General features: G+C 39.9%; 1 protein-coding gene across 4 annotated transcripts in view; it reads left to right on the forward strand.

Moving 5' to 3' along the window:
• The window catches only part of LPGAT1 (lysophosphatidylglycerol acyltransferase 1), a 68,759-nt gene that overhangs the window by 43,323 nt on the left and 8,584 nt on the right, over positions 1-16,852 (forward strand). For all 4 annotated transcript variants that reach the window (XM_068401353.1, XM_068401369.1, XM_068401361.1 and 1 more), the window contains 2 exons: positions 6,473-6,599; positions 16,657-16,763. In XM_068401353.1, the coding sequence (XP_068257454.1) occupies positions 6,473-6,599; positions 16,657-16,763 (234 nt within the window). The remainder of the gene's footprint in view (positions 1-6,472; positions 6,600-16,656; positions 16,764-16,852) is intronic.

A 16,852-nucleotide genomic window follows, 5' to 3' on the forward strand; every position in this document is an offset into this window, starting at 1 on the left:
CATTAATGAATATATTGAATAGAACTGGTCCCAGTACCAACCCTTGAGGGACTCCGCTAGACACAGGCCTCCAACTGGACTCTGTCCCATTGACCACCACTCTCTGGCTTCTTTCCTTCAGCCAGTTCACAATCCACCTCACTGCCCGATCATCCAGACCACACTTCCCCAGTTTAGCTGGGAGGATGCTGTGGGAGACCGTGTCAAACGCTGTTATGTTCCCTTCCTGTTGAGTTCCCTGGGTAGCTATGTTATGATGAGTCATGATACACAGTTGCAGTGTTCTTGAGCACTGTCATTTTATTAGTAGTTAATTAATTTAATATTATTCTTGTAGCTTTTATACCATTGTAGATTTTATACCATTCTGCTTTCTCAACTGGAATGATGTATAATGCTGGGTGAAAGAAGAAAAGACAGCAAGAGAAACTATAATAAAAGAAGGTTCATTCTTAATGTACTGCTACGCTGCACCCTAATTTGGTACAAACCAAGTTGCATACAGTTGTGTCATCATGTCACCCCCACAGCTTCCCAGTCCACTAGCTTGCTTTTGTACATCAAATGTCACTGGAGATACAGCCTTCAAATCGTAGTTCAAGTATTGTGCAACAGCTAACTGCTACATCATCTGTCCTTCTTCTATGAGGTCTCTAATCTGGTTTCTCTCATCCCTTTGGTACAGGTGGATTTGTGCGAGGTTCAGTAGCCTCCTCAAAATTTCATTAGCCTTAATTAAGATATGAGTATTCTTAATATCTAGTCCACTTTTCAGTTTATTTTTGTACTAGTTATGAATTTCCCACAGTTTATTACCAGATTCTCCCTCTAAAGTGACAGGTAGAACAAATGTTCCTGAGCTAGACGATCAATACTATTTGATTATTCTTGTGCTTAAACTGATCAGTTCTTTATCGGTTGCTCTTCCAAGGCAAGCAGCCTCTATTTTCTTAATTTTCTCCTCCTAACAGTTTTCCAAGCCTTCTTTCATATGTGAAGTCCTAAGTATTAACCTTCATTGGGGTAAAATTTGACTTATTGCTGGTAAATACTAAATTAAATCACTAAAACAATTGTTGCTTTTGCTGCCTTTTGAAACGCTTGTTTAATTTTAACAAAATTGTACAGTTTTACTCCTAAATAAATAGAAGGATGGAAGAGCATGTAGGAAAGGTAGTACTATCACTTGATGGCTTGAGTGCTTTTGAAGCTAGAAAGGGCAGGCAATGTAGTTAAGTGGTGTCTGTCCCTGCAAAGATGATGTAAGTTAATTCTGGTGTCTGATGAAAGCATCCCTCTGGGCAGATGTGCTATGCCCCCCCAAACAGAGTGCTGCTGCCAGCACCTGCGTTCCAGGAGAAGGTTTTAGTGCAGAATAGAAATATGGGCAGCATAAAAATACTTGATTCATAGCCATCATCACCTTAACCCTGTAGGGACCGATGTGTGTGTGTGGGGGTGTTATTTTATGGTTTGGTTTTGTTTGGTTTTTTAATTTTTTTAACCAAACACTTGGTCTCTGACATCGTTGCAAGTACAATGTTTCTTCAGTTAATAAGAATTGATCGTTTTGTGGGTTTTAGAACTAGCAAAATATTCTAAATGCCAAACAGCTGGCAGTTCAAAGGAGTTTGGAGCAATTGTTCACCAAAGATATGCATTCCAGAGCTTTTTTTTGATCAACGTTGTTCTGGTATGTTTTTTTTAAATTCTGCTTTATTTTACCATGCAGCAATTTTTTGTCTGTTAAGAGGTTGCTATGAGCTTGGTTAGAGCCATGTTGAAATCTTACCTGTTTTCAAATGCAGCACAGTACATTGAGTTCTGATGCTTTTTTCTCAGAGAAATTTGATTTTTCCTTCTGCAGAGCTTGACACCAAACTTTTGGATTCACTGTTACATGAGGAGTGTGACTTGAATAGCATGTGGGAAGGCTTTTTTTTAGCCTGGAAAAGGGGCTTCTTGTTTTATTCCAGGTGACTTGTTACAGAGAGATCTTGGGATGATGAGTAAGATGTTCAGTCTGAGAGCTAATCTTTGGGGGAAAAAAGTTAATGCTAAGGGCAGTGGTCCAGTTGGTCACACAAGGACAGGTAGAGAACAAGGGACAAGATGCAAGAACTTATTGCTATGCAGAGGGAGGCAACAGCCTCTTTTGGCTGCATTTAGAGTGATGTAAGTGTTCAGGAAACCACAGCTGAATACTAGTGAATGCTAGTAAATGCTTGCTTTTTCAAGTTGAAGCTGTGGTCCTCAGGTTCACGCCTGGCTGGTGCATTCTTTTCCACTCCGGATGCAATCCGTCGGTATCGCACTATCCAGAGCTTGGCTGGAGGCGAGGTTTCCTGCTGAAACCTGACTTTATAACTTGCTCTTTTCCTCAGTGGTAAACACTGACAGTCTGCTGGTGGGTTTGAAAAGTGCTGTGCATAGTCAAATCTGGATTTTAGCATTGGTTGAGAAGTAACCCCAGGGAGGACATAGAGGGGATAAAGAGAAGCTCTGAACCCCACTAAATTTGTGATTGTAGACAGTCAAGTATGTGCTGTGAGGGGACCATAGAAGATGCAGAGCACTGAATCCCTTGAAGACGCTGATGGTAAGTTGCTTCACAACTAAATATGAAGCAACTTACTATCACTGAATCCACAGCTAGAACAAAAATAAGGAAGAAAATAGTTATGAAGATTTGTCTCTGCTGGTTATTTAAAAAAAGAAAACAAAACCCAAACAACCGAAAACCCAAACAACCCAAAAACCAAACAACAAGTTAGGAGACTGTTTTTTTTATTTTGATCTTTTGTCGAGTCCAGAAAGCTACTGTTACATGTGATTATTCAGTCTTGTCTTAGCACTCGTAAGGCAAGTATGTACCATTCATACTAAGGTGTGTTATTACTGTGTGGTTTGGATGCAACTGTGTAGGACAGATGCCTGCAGGCCTGTTTTGAACATTTATGTACTATGTAAAAAGAACAGACTGCTAACATTTTGAGGCAATTTGAGAAATCAAAATCCTCCAGCTGTGCTGGAAGTGGCAAGCAGACTGACACCACAGAAGAAAAACTAGTCCTCGGAGAGATTAACTTAAATTTGGCCTCTGCAGCAGTGTCTTCTGCTGAAATCTCTGGCAGCCAGGCTGCTCAATCTTTCAGCAGGTACTCAAATGAAGGATGAGGGTGTCTCTCAATGGTAGGCAGAAAGTTCAAAAGGGTTTGGCTGTCAGAAACATCTGTGGCTGTGTTGGCCAAGCCAAACTTGGCAAGAGGAGTTCTTGAACAGGTATGCTCGACTCCCTTTTTTTCAGCTACAGATGCCAGACCTGAGATTCACACCATATTATAACTAATGCAGCAATCTTTCTGTTCCGAGTTCCTGTTAGCGTGCTTCCTTTAAAAAATCGTATATTCTTGTTCACTGGTCTGCTTAGGCCTGAAAGCAGCATCCTTAGGCATATGAGGTCCTACCACCCCTTTGTGTTGTGTGCAGTTGTCTGTTTCTTTTTCAGTTTCAGGATCTGTTGGAGCTTTGTGGCTTTAAAATAAATATGCTCATGAGCAGAGCACAATACAATGTAATCCCCCAAAAAGGACAGCAAGGTTTATTTCAAAATTAATTTTCTTAAATCCTTGGTGGCTTAGGTTTTTTTGGCAGTGTGAGATCTTGAATAATTATGTAAAGCTTATTTTAAACCAGAGCATGCAGAAATATGCCTGCGACTGTGATTTGATAGCACATCTTGGTAATTGCACGTGGAGGTAGCTGTGCTAAGACCTGCTTGCTCTAAAGGAGGGTCTATGGAGGCTGTCGTTACTCTCAGAATTTTTTTTTTTCTCTAACCTGGGATTCCTGGTGGCCTGTCAGAGGCAGGTTTTTCTCCCCACTCTGCCCTGGAAGGGGCTGGAGGTGAGTCTGGGGCTGTTCTGAGGAATGCATGCAGTGGCTCTGCTCCACAAAAGCAGAAGGCAGGAAATCAGCACAGAAGAGGACCACAGGAGTATTCACGTAAAGAAGTCTGAACCACTACCCACTGAAAGAACAGTTTGAAAGACTAGCTAAATATTTAATAAATGATTTTAAAACATTTTACTGTAAATAATAAGATAATGTGCCCATATTCATCTGGCACTTTTTAATTGCAATTAATGACCTTTGTTGCTTACTCACTTAGCAGATTTACTTGTCTTTATCCATTCTTACTTTACATCTGGGAAAATAATAAATTGAATGGCTTTGTTCCGAAATCCATTTCTAAATGAATACTTCTGTGGATTTACTATTAATATCATATTGGCTTTTCTCTAATACATTGCTACTTTTAAAATGAAGGACTCTGTAGTTAGTGCTTTTCTTAAGAGAGACTTGACGAGCACTCTGTCATGATGCTGGCAAGCCTGGAGCCTCTGACGGGACCTCGTGTTCTCATTTCACGTGTCTGTCAGGGTTTTAAAATACTGTATTTCCAGAAGGTGACACTGGATGTTTCAGCTTGACCTGTGTAGCTTGCACTTGGTCAAATTTTGGAATAGCACTTTGCACGCTACTAATAATTCATAAGGTAAATTTTAGGAAATACTGTCGAGCCTTATTCAGGTAGCGTATGTGCTTTTGTAATGAAGCAGTACAACTCCATTGTTGAGTAGACACCATGAAAACACTAGCTGCTTATTAAAATAATTGATAGATATATGTGATAGCGTTGCTGTAATTGTCTTCTCGCACTTAATTAAATTAAATGCAAATTAAATTAAATTAAATACAGGTAGAACCTTGTGAGTCAGTCCTTGCACATATGTTCTAGTTGGTATTAATAACTGTGACTTTCAGAGTATGCCTCAGACTGCCTGTTGCAGGTTTCTTCATGTGTGTGGTACCTCTTCTGTAAAATTTGAGTGGCAATTCTGGGCAAGACCAAACATGTCTAGCCCAACATGTTGTCCATGACTCGAAGTGGATATCAGAGGAAGAGTGTGAACACAGCAAACATGCATCGTACTTCTCCTGCATACTCTCCTAGCTTCTGACTGTTTCCAGTGTGGTAGGTTTCCCAAGCCAGATGGAGGTTTCTGCCTGTTTAGTTAACCCTCCAATGGATTTCTTCGGTGTACTTGTCCAGTTTCCTCTTGAACCCAACTCTCAGCATCCTTGACATCCTTTGGCATGGGGTTCCCTACAGTTTTATTCCCCTCTGCACAAAGAATCATTTCTCTCTGCTTGCTTTGAACACTTTTCCTCTTTGGCTTCATTTTGAATACATCTATTCTTGTATTGAGAAAGATGGTGAATAGTCTATCCCTCTGCACGTTCTTCATGCCGACAGTGTTTTTGTCAACCTCTATCATATTTCTTTCATAGCTATCTCAGCTGCAGGCTTGAAGAGTCTTGTGCTTTGTACTAAGACCTAACACCTCTTACATGCTTTTGCCAACAGGTGGCTGTTTTTAATAGTCAGCTTTTTAAATGCTTTAAGATATTGTTGGGTATGATGTAAGCATATTACTATACTAGTGTGTTAAGCATTAAGTAAGCATATTACTATACTAGCCCGAACATAACGTGACCTCAGATACAAGGCAGTCCCAGTTCCCACAGAACAGGTATAAAATTGACAAGCTAAACTCAAAGTGCCATCTTGGCAATGTGCCCCTCCTTCCTGATTTGCTTTCCAGATCTGCTCCTCTCCCTCTTTGCAAACCTGTTAATTGAAGACATGCCAGAGAAGAGGTCCTTGCTAGGTTAATATCTGACCTTGACTATTGCTGGTAGTAACCTATGTTCAGATTTAAATTGGACTTTCCTGAATAATCTTCATAGCAAAGATTTTCACCTCCTTTGATCCTTTTTTCAGTTTCTAAATATGCTGAGCAGCATATGAACATGTACTGGTATCAGTCTTTCTGCGACCTTGTGGATGTAAACTCCTCTCCATTGTGAAAACTGTGTATTAAAGACAAGAAAGCAATGAATAGAAGATGGTCAAAGTGATTTATTTCCTTTTTATCCCATAACTCTGATTTTTAAGAACCTTTGAGGGATCTGCATGGCTGTTGCTTCATCAGTGAGCTGCAACTGCGAGCTCTTACGAAGGCCCAGTTGTAAATGTTTTTAAAGTCCAGATCAAGGAAGTTGGATTTTGAGTTTTGAAGTTATCCTTTTGGTGAGTGGGAGGAGGTACGTAACATTTGGGCCAATGTGTTATGTGACTATACTCATACCCAGTGAGTGAACTTTGTCCTGTTCTGTGTACTACATTATGTAAGAACAGCAGAAATAACCGTGAAAGTAAAATCTTGGTCTAGGTGAAGTTTCTAAGTATTTCTGTGCTTTGTAACGAAATCTGGATTTGATTTTTATCTGTCTTATTTTATTTGTGCCTCATACCTCATGAAGTAATATAAAAATGGAATAACTATCAAATATGTGACATGCACGTTCTGATTACTTTTAACACCACATTTCTTTTTGTTCCTAGAGAGCAAATCAAAAAGCCTCCAGTGGGTGATAGATACAACCATTGCGTACCCCAAAGGTGAACCTATAGACATCCAAACTTGGATTCTTGGCTACCGACAACCAACAGTTACACATGTGCATTACAGGTAGGAAATAAACCTTCTACTTTTACATTGAACTAAAATATAAAAAAACAAGTATTCACAAATTAGTAACATTATGTTTCAGGATATGGGAAATCAGGAGCAATGTCTTTTTTATGTGGGTCTCACATGGATGTGAAAGTCGTATTATCTAAACACAACACAGTTTTCTTTTGAAAAGTTCAGTAACCGTTCCATATCTTAGCACATTTAAGTTTTTGCCTAATGTCCTGTGTCTGAATATAGTTATGGGGAATATATTTGATGGCTAAGTCATCTTTTCCACTTTAACGTTAAGGTGCTGGTAAACCAAACTGGATTTTTTTTTAATAATGACAACAAATTAATAATCACTGTGTTATTTAATAACAGGTTTCCTGAGAGATTATTATATGTTGTATTTAACTTTCTGAAAAAGAAATGTCAACTTTTTCACTCAAAGCATACTCTTAATAGTTGAGCAGAGCAACACTCTGGAAATAGTAGCAAATCTCATTGACACCTAGGGTGGGGTACTATTAAAATTTTTCTCCTCAGCAGTTCTTTGTCTTGGGACCTAAACTAATGAAGAGAGAAGTTGCGTTTTGCTTTTGATTTGCAGTTAATTGCAAGTCTGAAATCTCCAGAAATATTTCAATACTTTTCCTATACCAAATAAGTTGATCACATTTTATCCCAAAATTGCATCATTTTGTCTTAATTCCCTTTTGCTGATCTGAGGAGCTTTTAGACTTTTACAGTAAGCTTTCAGATATCCTTGTATGGACCCGCTGGGTGGCAGTTAACTGGGAATGACCTTCTCCAGCATCACTGCTATGTCAGTGTTGTGTGATGCGGAGTACAGGCTGCTCACTGGAGCTCCTTTCCACAGCCATGTTTAAATCTGTCCCTGCTTTTTATAGAAATCTGCCTTCAAGTTTTTCCGAAGGCGAACATACTTACACCCTAACTTATGTAAGAGATCGTAATATCTATTGTGCTTTATTCAGGTCACCTTAGTACTCTCTCAGATCTCTGGGATAATTGCAAGTTGAATGTATTTACAATTTTACTAGAGAGTATTTCCAAAAATACTCCCTTTTAAAAAGAGAGGATTTTATCTTAAGTTGAATTAACTTCCTGCTTCTAAATGTGTGTATTCAAAACCTATTTTTGAGCACGAGCATAAAGATGATGTAACCTTCCTTGCATTGAACTTGAATGTTAACAGTTCTTGTAGTACTAAAATTCTAAGAAAAAATATTAGAAATTGTTTATTGTTGGGTGTAGGTTTATTGTTTTCTTCCAGAGGGTCTAAATCACTGATTTAGTAGACAGGGGCAAGCCTCTCTATTTGATCTTTTTTTTTAAATAACCTCTAGTTGTTTTGGCTGACCCTGTAAAAAGATTTGAAGTATGCCCCAAATGGAAACTAATGCAGCGGCATGTCTCTGAAGGCTGAGAGCTGGATGTAATCCCTCTGAAATGAGAACGGAGTGTCTTGGTTTTAACTGGAGCTATGGCTAACTTTCCAGTCCTGGTAGTTCTTAAACTGGCACGTCAAGTTTCGGCACGTACCCTCTGGACTCCAAGGGCTTTAGCTGCATGCAGGGTAGCAATTCTTAACAAAGTACCCTGGCTCTGACAGCAGGCGGTAGCAGCAAAGGTACGGGAAGGCAGCCTGCGTGACATCCCTCTGTGCATAAACATGCGGTGGCTGTAACATGTTGTGAGCAGGCATCGCATCTGAATCACTCGTTTGGTAGGTGCTGGTGGAGCTGGCCTTCATGAACTTGTCTAGTACCATTTTTAACCTGCTTATACTCAGACTTCTACAATTTCCCATGACACAACTGTTCTTGAGGGTGTCAGCCAGGACCGCTTCCTTTTTGCCTGTGTTAAGTTCTCCACCTGATGCCTTTGGTGGTGGCACCCTGTTTCCCATGTCCTGCCGGTAGTGGATGAATCATTCCTCAGTGACACTCTCCATGACCCATGATTTCACAGAGCTTTCTCATATCCTGCCTTAGCTGTCCCTGTCCCCCTCCCAGCCCGACAAGTCTTCATCTGTTTGGTGTCTCCTTACCCAAAGGCCTTTCCCTGATTATCTTATTACTTTTGTCTGTGCCTTTTCTGGTTCTACTATGACTAGTTTGTGAGTTGACTGACATCCTGAATTCCCCGCAGTGATTTCAGGATTGCTTACCAGAGTAATAGCAGCTAATCGTAGAGGCTGTGTCAGTGTATGCACAGCAGCTGGTGCTTTTTCCTTCACCAGTGTTCATTGCCTTGCGTTTACGGATATTTCATTTCATCTGCATCTATTGTCAGGTCCTTCTGCAACTCTTCTCTTTGACTACCCAGAATAATTCTATACCAAAAAAAGTCATATTGTTTTTGTATCCTTTTTTTTCCAGACTTAGCCTATCATCTAGCTATGCTATGCTAAGACCTTTTGATGTATCTGGAACTAGAGCTGTAGTTTGGAATGAATGTGGTGAATTTTCACCTTCAGTGTTTTTGACAAAAGAATGTATTTTTAGGCATTTTTGCATAGCTTTAAAAATATTTTTCTGTTTTACGTAAAGGATATATTTATCCATGGCAGGATTAGCAGAGAGCGACTGAACAGTGTGTGTACGTGAATTCACTCATGTTGCATCATCCTTTTCTGTTGCTTATGCAGAAATTTTCCTGTTGGATTACCTTCAGGGCATTACAGCAGCTATTTTTTTTTATTATTTTTTCCCAGATCACCTGACTTTACTCATTAGGGGTTATTTTATTGTAGCAGAATGCTGTAATGTGATGAGCAACTTCGAGGTTCTGACAACTTTAAATCATAGGTTGATTTGAACCGAGTTGTTGGTACCACTGAGAACCTGTGAAGATGGAGTATGTGCCTGGGAAACGGGGTGGTGGACAGGGAAGAGTAAGGAGCAACTGCTCTCTCCCGGAGGGTTTCTGGTGTTAAAGAAAACCTTACAGCTCTGCTGTCACTTTATTGAACTTTCTCCAGGATTGGGAAGCCGGATAATTGAAGCCCAGTGGACTGACATCAGTTTCTTAGAGCTTATTTTTGAAACGTATAGGTATGATCAGTGGGGAAAAAAGGTCTCTCAGAAGCTTTGCATGTGTGCCTTCTTGGTAGTGTTCTCACTTGTCTGAAAATACAGTGATGTCTCGAGCCTGTTTCTGTGTCAGATCTTAATCAGGAGCAGTTCTGGAAAAACACCAAAACCCTTTATGCTGGTTAAACAGTACATGCTACAAACAGCTGATCTTTGTGACCAGCTAACTGATCCTTGCTGGGTCAACCTCCTTCCTCTCCTCCCTGGCACTTCGGTTTGAAAGTGCAGAGCTACCTTTTAATGTGCTGAAAAGTGTCCTGGGAGGTTTCTGTGCAGTGTTGCTCCCTGAGAGCTGGTCAAGCCGTGGGGTGGAGGATGATACACCAGACCTGTGTAGTGGTACGGCTTGGCCAGGAAACCTAAACTACTTCTTTAAGTTCATCTTCTGTGTGGAGACCAAAACATTGCTGTAACAGAGCCATTAGAGTATCTGGGGTTGTCAGCTGGGAACGGCAGGTCACAAATTCAAGGTGGTTCATCGGTAATTCTTAATTTTAATAATGATTGGGTATTAACTACTTTTTGTCCTTAACAGTGTAGGCAAGGATTAAATCAGTGACTGAGGTTTGAAAAGGCGTGTGCTGTGTTGAGCCCTGAGATGTCCCTTGTAAAGTTGGTGCATTTCTTTTAACTCTTTGAAACAAACTCAGTTAGCAAAGGAAAACCCAAGGTAAAGTGGACTTCATCTTTAAAAAGATGGAAATGTCAGAAATGTCTTCCAAAGATGGAAAATATCAGAGGTGTTTCTGTTTTTCTGCGTTTGACTTAGATGTCCTCTGAAATTTTCATGAAGTGTATATTGAATATGTCTGGATTGTTGTTATTCCTCTCTTTTCCTTCATTTAGTGCAATAAAAGTTTGCTCGTTGTTTGTAATTTGGAATTTCTTGGGAGATTACATTTGAAATAAATGTTAAGGGTAATTTTTAAATAGCTGGGGAGAAAGTTCTGCATGAGTCCATGTGCTCTAGCACGTGAGTTTCTCATGTATCATTTCTTTTAACAGTTATAGAAAAAAAAATACAAAAAAAAAAAGCCTCTTTGGAAAAAGTAAAGAATAGTTTTGACCAGATGCCATCTCTATTGTGTGAAAGGAGAATTGGGATTTAAACATGCTTTTCCCCTTTTAGAGTAGTCCAGAGTGAGGAATTGAGGTATGTCAGCAGTGGGGAAAAAAGCAATATTTTCTGTGCTACTTGAACTGGAGCAGAAGAGACTCCAGAGCCTCTTTTGTTCTGGTCGCTCAGTCAGCCCTTTCTGCTGTTCCCCTTGGTCACAACCTGTCTCTTCCTGCCTTATGGTCTTTCAAATCTAGTGTTTTCCTTTTCTCATAGCCTGTCCTTTTACTGCAGGATTATTTCTTTCTCATCCTACTTAGGGAGCAACAGAGGAGCGTAGAGGAAACAGCAAGCAGCCTTATGTTTTCATTTTTATATGCCTTTCTAGCTGATGGAAATGACAGAGAAGGATCAGTTTAATTCAGTGATCTTTTTTTGTTTGAAAGCTCCATTTTGATAATGAGTTGAACCTCTCTTTTCAACTTCAGTTTTCGGTACAAATGACATGTTTTTCAGAAGTTCATAATTAGGGTAAGCTGTGGCCTGATTTTCCTCAGGATGTCAAAAGAAACTTCCCTAGAAAAAAGGACAATTACCAGTTTCAGATTCTTCAAAACAAAAAGGTGTGAGAACTTACACTTCTAACTCTCGAACAATTTTTTTGACCTTGACACACTTGTCTCAAAACTCATTGCAATGTGATGAAAAACTGGGTTTGCTCTCTGAAACATAATACTCAAGGAAAATATCTGATTATCTTCTTCCTGATCAAATGGTGCTGGGATATTTTGGGGAGATTTCGACCCATCTGTTAAAGCAGTAAGCACCAAAAAAAAAAAGGGCTGGAAGATGCAAGGCATCTCTGCTAGAGACATCACTATAAGACCTGCCTTTTAATAAGTCTGTTGAAAAGATTTGTTTCTTCTTCTCAGAATGGTTTAGCTTTATTGATTGGGTCATTTTGTGATGTGTGTTGACCATAAATCCAGATTCACTGCAGTTACACTCAGCACAAATAAGCTGAGTGGTTTGGTATCTGTATAGCAAGACCGCATACTAGCTACTACTCTCAGCTCCCACTGTTTTCCCACAGTGAGCTGAGTTTTGGGATTATTTATTTTCTTCTTACAGCAGTCACTTCTTTACTCTAGCTGACTTGATGTTTCTCAGCTGGTCTCCAAGTTTCTCTTATAGTAAGATTTCCTATGTGCTGCAGGTCTGTTGTCAAAACCCAACAGTTAACAATTGAAAGAACCCTGGCTATGAAGTTTGTTCGGTGCTTAGCTTCCCCTCAGTCAAGAAGGGTGTGGGGTTGGGTTTTTTTGCGTTAGCTTCCCGCTGAGTCATGCCCTCATATGACCATCTCCTGCGTTTGCACCGTGTGATAGTGATTGTTGAGGCCTTGAAGTCAGAGCCAGCCGTAGTCGCCTCCGCCGCAGAGGATAGCTGCGTTTATGCTGCGTGAAAGTACCATGCTGTTTCCAGCTAATGCAGCTTTGTGCCATGATGCGGATGAGTACTATGTCACCTTTCTTTCTCGTTCCAGTTTTTGTGCTGTGCTGCTGTTGAAACAAGCTTTCAGCTACTAAGGAAGTTCTTTTTTTTGTGTCTACATTGATGCAGATTTATTGAAATAGACTAGACTCCTAGCTATAAATAAGATGGAATATATTGTGGTTGCTGAATGAGTTTTGCAGAAATGTCTGTGAAGGGCATCCAGTTTGGCAATATATTTTAATATGCTTTGTTTACACTAGTAACTTATTTTTGATCGTGCCTGAGATCTACCAACAACCTCCATCATGCTGAGTTTATTTAAAGAATCATTGAAACAGTAAATAATATTATGATTTAGAAGGCGTAAGGGTAATAAAGAACTTCTAATTCAGGGTAGGAGAGCTGATGAATGGCTATTAGTACTTAAAGGTGGTATCTATGAACTTTAAGAATTTTAATACAAAATTAGAGGTTGTTTCTCCAATAAGGACCATTTAAAAGAGATTAAATGTTTCTGAAAATGACGTGTTTCTGAAAATTATTTGGGATTGTTCGAGAAACGGCCTATCAGTAGGTAAGTCTCCACAATTTCTTATGTACACCAACATGTCTTTGGCAGTTATATCTCCCTTTTTTAAAATCCTTTCTTCTTTTCTGGACTGCTAGAATATATGCTAATATATTCTGGTTTGTGACATAGAAACACATTTGTGTAGTGGTTTAAGAAAGTTGCCATCCCTCAGTCGGCTATGTGGCCGTTGTCACCTCACAGCTGCAGATAGGTAACCTCCAGCTAGAAGATATTGCTTCATTACTGAGACAGATTTACAGACTCCCATTGGAGTATGTCTTTACTTCCACCACCACTTTTAACTTCTCAGGGTGCAGCCTGTGGTGGCACTGCTTTTATTGAAACTTAAACCCATCTTCACCTCCCCCTGCGATAGCAAAGCAGCTGTTCCCTTGATGAGAAACGAAAGGAGGAGGTATTTCCATTCCGCTTGAATTTTCTGGTCAAGTTGCTTTATCCAGTGCTATTAAATTCCTTGTTTGCCACACCAGGAACAAAGACACACTTATTTTTATGCCATGTGAGGTTAGTTTTGTCCAAAAGCTAGAAAGATTCAAATGCCCAAGAGAATATAGAAGCTTCAGATATTACATGTTGACCTTGTTCCTTGTCAGGACAGTTCTATGTGGCGATAACATTTTATTTTCCTGATGAGATCAGCAAACTCTTTCCTTTTCGTGGCATTCCTGATGCTGCATACCGAAAGGTGGGGTAGAGCCAAGATGATGCTTATGCTGTGACCACATTGACAACTGTTTACATATCTCATTGAAAAGAAGAAACTATTTCCTGCATCTTTTAACAGTAGACCTGGCAGACCTCACAGCCGATGGCTGGGGCTGGCCCTGCTCCAGTCAAAGCGATGGCTTTCTGCCGTTGTTTTGGATCGTCTGTGTAGAGAGCTCTGTAACATTAGACTTTCTCAGTTACCTTTCCTGAACCCAGTCTCCTTAAAGAGGGTGTTTTAAAACACAGATGCTAAAGGAGCCCTCTGATGGGCAGAGAATGATGACAGTGGCAGTATGTTTAGTATAAGTACAGAGGGGGTTTAGCTTCACCTTATCTGGTACAGGAAGGGCTCGTTCCAGAGTTTTAAGGACTTTTTTAAACATTTCATCTCTAATTTAGCTCAGTCATCAATAAAAATGTTCTGATTGTAAAAGTAACTCTGGATAATCTAAAAATATGTTCAAAAATGCATCTAAATACACTAGTATTTACCATTGCTAAATTGTGACAGCCAGCATAGCGTTACTGGAAAACCAGTTGTTTTCCACTTTGCATTAATATTCATTCAAAATGGGTGTAACGGTGATTGCTTTTTAAACCTCTGAGAAGCAGAGTTTATATCCAGACATTCAAGTATTCTGGTACTGTATCGATTCATACAAGAGCCTGGATGGATTCAAGCAGGAAAGTGGTGTGCTGCGTTCCATTAGTCTCTCACAATATTGGTATCGCTTATGCTACTTCACTACTCCATTAAAGTGACAGCTCATAAATTGTTTCTAATGAGCATCTTGTAAGATCTTGTGTTAGTGTTTTCTAGTAGTTTTCTAGACTAGTAGGTACATTCTTGGAAAAATACCAGGCTTAACTAGGTTATGGAGCTGTAGAGTTGTTACCAGTTAGGTAACTGAGAAGTGAAGGTGGAGGTGAAGAATATCTGCAGCTTACAATGGAAACTATGTACGAAGCCAGGTAATCCTAGACTTCTGTCCTGAGCCCACACATGCGTTGTGTTAGTTCTGAACCATCTTCAAACTTGCGTAAGCAAGCATCTGTCCCTCAGGAATATACTGTGAAACACCATATTCCGTTGCTGAGCCCTTTTCTCTCTTCACAGCAGATAGGCAGAAGAGAGTAGAAATAGTGCTTTGCAACTCGGTTGTGTTTGGGGACAGAGAGTCAGTCTTTCTTAGTGTTATACCCTCAACAAAAATGGTCCTTTCTCTGTGGGTTTGTTTTGTACTTGCCTCTATGTGGTTTAATTTTAATCTGCTGTACAACATCTGGGCTTTAAGATAAAGTAGTTCTTTATTACCTGTCTTTGTCATTGTTCTTAATATGCACGCTGAGGACTTGAGCTATTTACTGGACCACCAATGATTTCATAATATTTGTCTTTGGCCAAAGACGTTTCTTCAAACTGTATTTTCACCTGAGATAACATTTGCTAATTTCTGGTTACTGAGACTGGCTTTACTAGAGCAGAGAGAACTCCGCAGTGTGAGAAATACGTAGGTAGAATTGCTACAAAGGCTACAGAAATATCTGAGTTCATGTTGATGCCATAGTTGGAAAATAAATTTGTTCATCTCCTTATATTGAAGTTACCTCTGTATACCGAAGTACCATTATTTTTAGTTTGCTCATTAGAGCAGTGCTTTGCTACTACTCCTCCACTTACAGCTTATTTTTTCCATGCATCAAACTGAGAGGAGGAGGTACAAATGACTTGGCAACAAAAGCAAGCAAAGATGTTGAAAACAGTAATGGCAACAAAAGCATTCTTCAGAAGTGTCTTATTTCTGTACTCTGACATTCCCATATCTGTTCAGACACTTCCCACGTGATTGTGATGTTACTTCAAATTCTTTTCTGTATAATCAGTCAAGACTGTGTTTAAAGAGAAATGAAAAATCCACTAATAAAAATGGAAGCATGGCGTGGATGATGGGATAAATGGGAGCTCACCTGAAAAGAGAAACCTTACAGTAAAGGACTTATATTTCAGAGTATGAATTTTTCAGGGTAGCCTGATACACAAATCTCTTCTGCATTGGCCTCCCAGCGAAACACAGCAGATACAGAAGTTATTGTAGATATCGAAAGGCACTTAGGGTCTACTGAGGAGATTTCACAATTGCTATAAGACTTGAAATTCTATTTTGAAAAAAAATCCAGTGAGGTATGGTGGGTTATTTGGGGGTTTCTGTATGTATGTGTGTATCTCAGTGAATTCTGCCCTGGATATCTTATTTTCTGAGTCGACCTAGTACTCAGTGTAGAAGTACCAAAACATTGGTAATTCTTCTGTTGGGGTTTTTAACATAGAGCAGCAATATTTGAGTACACTTACTTACATGGTCAGTTTTCAGTGTAAAACCTGCCTTAGAAATTCCAGACAAAGAGGCTGGAGAAGAGGAGGCTCCGAGGTGACCTTATTGCAGTCTACAAGTACCTGAAGGGAGGTTGTAGTGAAGTGGGAGTTGGCCTCTTCTCCCGGGCAACTAGCGATAGGACAAGAGGGCACAGCCTCAAGCTTTGCCAGGGGAGGTTCAGGTTGGACATCAGGAAGAATTTCTTTACAGAAAGGGTTATTAGACATTGGAATGGGCTGCCCAGGGAGGTGGTGGAGTCACCATCTCTGGATGTGTTTAAGAAAAGACTGGACATGGCACTTAGTGCCATGGTCTAGTTGACAGGGTGGTGTAGAGGCAGCGGTTGGACTCGATGATCCCCGAGGTCTCTTCCAACCTGGTTGATTCTGTGATTCTGTGGCATCTTTTGAAAAGCACAGAGGACTCGTTTTCTGGGATACGGAAGAACTACTGGTACTTAGTGATGTTGTTACATCATTTGATAGAAGCTAATAATGCCTATGTCTTCTGTGTGCATCTGGCTGGTAACCTGGAATATTCCAGTTTTGTATCCTTAATACCTATGTGATCTGTGAATTGGAGAGAAAATGAACCCTGAGTTAGATTTATACCAAACTCTTGTTCTCTATGTTTTGGGGTGGGCTGGAGCGGAAGGAAAGAGTTTTGTTCTTCAGATACAGAATGCGTTTCCTAGGTTTAATTATGTTTGTTTCTTTGGTAGGATTTTTCCAGTTAAAGATGTACCTGCAGAGCCTGAAGCTCTGACGCACTGGCTATATGAACGATTCATTGAAAAGGAGGATCTCTTGACACATTTCTACGAAACAGGTAGGATGATACCTAGCAAAGAGAATTGTGCTTTGTTAATGCCTTTTCTTACAAGGATCTCAAAATGGTTTAAGAATGCGTATGCATTC

The sequence above is a fragment of the Nyctibius grandis genome, chromosome 1 (assembly GCF_013368605.1).
Source record: "Nyctibius grandis isolate bNycGra1 chromosome 1, bNycGra1.pri, whole genome shotgun sequence".
In the NCBI taxonomy this organism is placed as follows: domain Eukaryota; kingdom Metazoa; phylum Chordata; class Aves; order Nyctibiiformes; family Nyctibiidae; genus Nyctibius; species Nyctibius grandis.